This window comes from Drosophila willistoni, assembly GCF_018902025.1.
Source record: "Drosophila willistoni isolate 14030-0811.24 chromosome XR unlocalized genomic scaffold, UCI_dwil_1.1 Seg144, whole genome shotgun sequence".
NCBI lineage: Eukaryota > Metazoa > Arthropoda > Insecta > Diptera > Drosophilidae > Drosophila > Drosophila willistoni.
Window position 1 is genome coordinate 10,144,250 of NW_025814057.1, and position 5,439 is coordinate 10,149,688.

The following is a 5,439-nucleotide window of genomic DNA, read 5'->3' on the forward strand; positions in this document are numbered from 1 at the left end:
TAAAGGCAGAAGTTGCTACTCTGCCAACCTCTATCCATTTTCTAGAAGAGAGAGCCATCTTTTATGTTGTGCCATAAAGACGTCCTTTTTTCTACCAAATTACCAGCAATTAAGAAGCAGAAATGATTGAGAATAAGTAGACATTATTTAAAAAGTTCTTGTTCGTTGTTGTTGTTGTTAAAAGACTTTAGTTTAGTACTTTAAAAATCGATCAATGGATTGTTGTCCATAGAAGCAACAATTTGATCTAGGTGGGTCTGATGATCTATAAAATCTGATCTACATATCTGTGAGATAAATTCCCTTTACATAGAATGATCTGAGAAGGATGCTAGTAGAGCAAATGAGCAAGTAGAGACTCTCTCTTGGTTAACAATTAAATAATCTAGAACTAAATATATGTAAGATAGTTCCTATTTAAAGGAAGTATAATCAATTCCTTTGCTATATAGATACATATATATATATCATTATTATTCATTAGCCTTTGGTTTGAGCACGAATTGAACTCAACATCGCAGTTAAAACCCAATCTTTACATAATTATTCAATATCACGTCAATGCAAAGTAAATATTTGTGAAATTTATTTCGAATGGAGAAACACGACAAAACAGAAACAGCAACAGCAACAACAAAGGCAACAACAATACCCCATAATAACAACAATAATCAATATTTGATATTTTAACACATTTGACATACACAGAGGGAGCGATAGACAGATAGAGAACGACAGATCGAGAGAGCGAGAGCAAGAGAGAGAGAGAAATAGAGATGGAAGAGGGCAAAAGAATAGAAAAAGAAACCGAATAGAAACGGCAATCGATCGATTGAGAGGAAGACAATGCAAGTGGATTTATTAATGACCGCAATTATTCTTATTATTATTACAAGCGATCGAAAATATATATTTCTCTTGTTGATTTCTTCGTCAAGGGATCTCGGTTTGCTGTTGTTGTTGTTGTTGCCGTCTAATATTTCAATGGTCCGGCCCCCGTTGCGCTCATAGACAATGGGAGAGCCCCCACATAGATATACCCCATCTTTTCCGCCACATCGCGATGATCGCCTCGACCTTTCAGTTGTTGCTGTTGTTGTTGTTGTTTTTGTTGTTATTGTCATTGTTCTTGTTGTTGCCGCAAAATAAACAGCGCATTAATCAATAGAAATTAATACAAAACGCCAAATAGTTGTATAATGCCTCGAAACAACATTTTTTGTGTGTGCAAATCAAATTAAAGTTTTTCAAACACACACAGCAGGGTGGAAAAATGAGCAAAACCAAATGGTATAGAAATATACAAATACCTATCTATATATTCCTACATACATAGATATCGATTTGTATATATGCATATGACAAACTTTAGTAAAGAAACAAAAAAGAGGTGAAAAGTCGTTCGCATTAGGATGAGTTGATCATCATCATCTTCGTTTTGAATGAATGCATAATGAGTCACCTCCAAGAAAAAAATCCGATTGGAGGAGGAGCTGAAATTGGAGAATAACTTTGCTTTATGAATATTCAAATGGATTATAGAATTTCTTGACTACATATATAATCATAGAAGAACACAGCTTAATTCGATTTGACATTAACTAACAATCACATTATACACAAGACTTATCAAATCGAATTGAGGTAACATTCATATTAGGAGAATATCGATGAAAAATGAAAACAGAGTTTTAAGTGTGTCCAAATAGACTAATCAAATGTTTAAAATAAAGCCTATTTGAAATTGTTTTAAATTCCAAATTGAAATTATTTACTGTACTTGGCTATATTTTAGACTGTTTTTCATAGGTTTTTCAGATTTGTCATAATATTTTTGTCTATTTATTCGTATAAACTCATGCGTTAAGAACTGAAGTTGTTATTTGTTCTGAAGCAAATAGAGTAACAAGAGATATTTATTAGGAATTTTCTTATAGAGAGCCCAAATACAGATGGAATGCATTTGAATAAAACAAAAACTGTGATTGCTATGATTACTATGATCACTATCACTACTTTTTTAAGACGATGTAGATGAAGATTGTGCTAAAAACTGATCAAACAGGCTAATGCAATCCCTGATAAGTACTTCGATTATATAGTTAGTGGAATGGATTATCATATAGTAGCACTTTCCAGCGACTCTTTCTCTTCTCTTCTCTTCTCTGGTTTTTCCATTTGACTTTCAATTGACGTTTTCACAGGCCTTAAACAGAAGTAGAATTCCCAGAAATTCCTAGTGACCCCCAAAAAGAAAAGTAAATAGAGTTTTGTGTATTTTTGGTTTTTGTTTCATTTAATAATAATTTTCATTTGTTTTGTTGTTTTTTTTTTTTGTCAAATATTTTGTGGTTGGTTTTTGTTTTGTTGTTTTTTGTGTGTGTGTGTTTTAATTCTTTGCCTTAACTTGGTAATACAATTAATAATACAATAATACATTTATATGTATATTTCATATATATATATATATATTTAGGTATATTTATTTATGGGAAGGAAGGTTTTTTGTGGGTGTGTCAATCGGTATAACGATTGACTTCTTAACGCTTAACGAATTGGTTTGGTATTTACAATTTGTGCTGGAGGATAAAAAAAAAACAAAAAGCAACAAGAGTGGGGTGGGGGGGTATACGCACACGACACTCACGCGACACTTAAAACTAATTAAAAAAAAAAAAAAAAAAAAAATTATGATTACATCTAGAATTTGTATTTTTGTTTGTTGTGTTTGTTTGCTTTAGCGACAAATAAATTATTGATTAATGTTTACATATTATTGGCTAGGAATGCTTCTTGGTTTTTTCTTATCAATTTTTCTCTTTTTCTCATGGTTGTTGTTTTTTTTTTTGTCGTTTTTTTTTTTTGTTTTTTCTTAGTTTTGTTGTACTAGAAATAGAGGATAGGATTGGGAGGAAGGAATAGAAATAGAGAGAGAGAGAGAGATATTTAGCTTACTTAGAGCTTTTGAAGATTTAAAACCAGTGGATCACTTTGGGAATGCGTCAACAATTGTACTCTACTCTGGGCCCCGTTGCCCATTCACCACCGCCCCGTACCGTTCTCGTACGCCCCTAATACAGGACGGGAACAGGCCGTCTCAGGGCTTGATCCATGGAGCCATCCATGCCATTGGGTGTGATGGTGCCCGGTGAGGAGCCCGGTGATGATGTCGACGATGAGGTATACAATCCAGCGGCGGCGGCATTGGCGGAATGGGCGGCATACAGTGAGGGAGCAGAGATGCCCGAATAGATGCCCGAATAGAAACTGCTCAGGCTAGTTGGGGGCAATTGGCCACTGGCGGCCGACTGTTGGCTCTGATTGTTGGCTGCCGCTGCCGCCATGGATGCCTGTGATTGATGCAGCTTAGAGAGGGCCAAGGGATCGAAGCCACCGAAATATGGCACTGGATATGCTTGCTCCAGATGATGTGATGGCGCGAAATATGGTGGCAATTGATGGAAAGGGTTGTAGGCACCACCAGCACCGGCTCCGGCACCACCACCCAATTTCTGTTGACCCACATTGCCTTGGAGTTGCAGACCACCCTGTCCGGGTCCAGCGGCCAATGGGTTCTTGGGCTTGCGACGTGGACGATATTTGTAATCCGGATGCTCCTTCATATGCAGGGCACGCAAACGTTTCGCCTCATCGATGAAGGGTCGTTTCTCCGATTCGGCCAATAGTTTCCATTCAGCTCCCAAACGCTTTGAGATCTCGGAATTGTGCATTTTGGGATTATCCTTGGCGATCTGTCGGCGCTGTAGACGAGACCACACCATAAACGCATTCATTGGACGCTTGATGTGTCCCTCCTGTCCCGGAGATGTGGCCAGACTGTGCATGCTCGACGATGGCAACGAGGAGTTGCTCTGCATGGCAGCACTCATGCTGCTGCCACCGCCGCCGCCTCCACCCATGCCCGAACTGCCCAGACTGCTCTGGCTACCGAGACTACCGGCCGATCCGATCGAGCTGTTGGGTGAGAGTGTCTGCTGATGCATATGATGATGGGCGGCAGCTGCACTCATGTGATGGTGTGCAGGATGATGAGGATGGTGTCCCATGCCAGCCGATGAGCTGCCAATGTTCGATGATGTGTTTCCGCCACCGACATTCGGCGGTGAGCCGCCCATGGCAGCCAGACTCTGAGAGTAGTGCAGTACACGTTTAATATCCATATCCATGCCCAGGCTGGGGCTTAGTTGAGCATTGACGCCCAAGCTCTGTGGGGCATAGTCGCCGGGCGAGGGCAATTCGAGTCCCTGGCTGGCGGCGGCAGCGGCGGCGCCCAAATGGAAACCATAGTTGGGATGTGTCGATAAAGTGGCCATTATTCCGAATTTATATCACTTTGACTGTCGTTCGATATACGATAGTTTGATTTAATTTTTTGTTTTTTTTTTCGTTTTTATTGTTGTTGCTGTGTTTGTTTGCTTTCTTTTCCTACTCTCTCGCTCTATCTTCGGTTTCACACTCTGCGTATACACAATGTAACGAAACGGAATGTATATTGCTTGTATTTATTCTCTGTATTCTGTGTTCTATTGTTATTTGCTCTGTTGTTGTCTTGTTTTGTGTCTTTTCTCTCCGTTATTTGATTTGCTTTTTTTCGCTCTTGGGCGGCTGTTCTGTTCGGCTCAACAGCTACACACTGACTGATTTGTCTGCGCAATGATTGAGACTGACACGACTGCAGTCAAATCCAGTTTTGTTGCTTGTATTTGTTTTTTTCTTTTTTTTTCATTTGCGCTCTCTCGCTCTCTTGGCCAGCAACCCTGCGCTCGTTCAGGTAAATCGTATGGGAAAAAACGAGATGGCCTATGACCTCTGCTGTCGCTGCTTGCTGCCTTACTGCTTACTGTGTTGCTGTTGCTGCGGCTGCTGCTGTTGCTGCTGCTGTTGCTGTTGCTCGTGTACCTGCTTTTGAGAATTTTGCTCTCGCTCTCTCTTTGGCCTTATTGTTTGGCTTTGTTCCATTGGCTCCTTTATATCGGTTATAGTTGTTTCCCATTGAGGGGTGTGTTCAATAGAGAGAAAAGAGATTTTTGTTCGGCTCCGCTTCGTGTGTTTGTTGGTCCCATTTTTCTTACCTCGCGACCTCATTTGGGGCGCCCGCCCGAAAGCATTGATTTTCGTTTCTACTCTACTTCTGTCTCCTCTGCTGCTTCTTCTTCTTCTTCTACTACGATAACTACTACTACTACTGCTGCTGCTGCTGCTTTTGCTTCTTCTTCTTCTTCTTTACAGCGCATACAATTTCCGTTATTGTTTTCGGAGCAAAGTTGCACTTCCGCAATGCTGCAAGCAAGAGCGAGAGAGAAGGAGCGAACGAGAGCTAGATGAAGAGAAAGAGAGATCCAAAGCGACTGTGGGAGAGAGAAAGAGAGCGAATGCCTATGTGTATGCGTGTGTATTTGTTGGCATTCTCTGGCCAAT

The 5,439-nt window shown here is 40.2% G+C and overlaps 1 protein-coding gene across 1 annotated transcript; it reads right to left on the reverse strand.

Annotated features, from left to right (window-relative positions):
• Positions 1-2,835: 2,835 nt before the first annotated feature.
• LOC6639183 (SOX domain-containing protein dichaete) lies at positions 2,836-4,669 on the reverse strand. Its single transcript, XM_002061676.4, has one exon. It carries the CDS (start codon positions 4,332-4,334, stop codon positions 3,072-3,074), a length of 1,263 nt encoding a protein of 420 aa, XP_002061712.1. The 5' UTR covers positions 4,335-4,669; the 3' UTR covers positions 2,836-3,071.
• Positions 4,670-5,439: the final 770 nt, after the last annotated feature.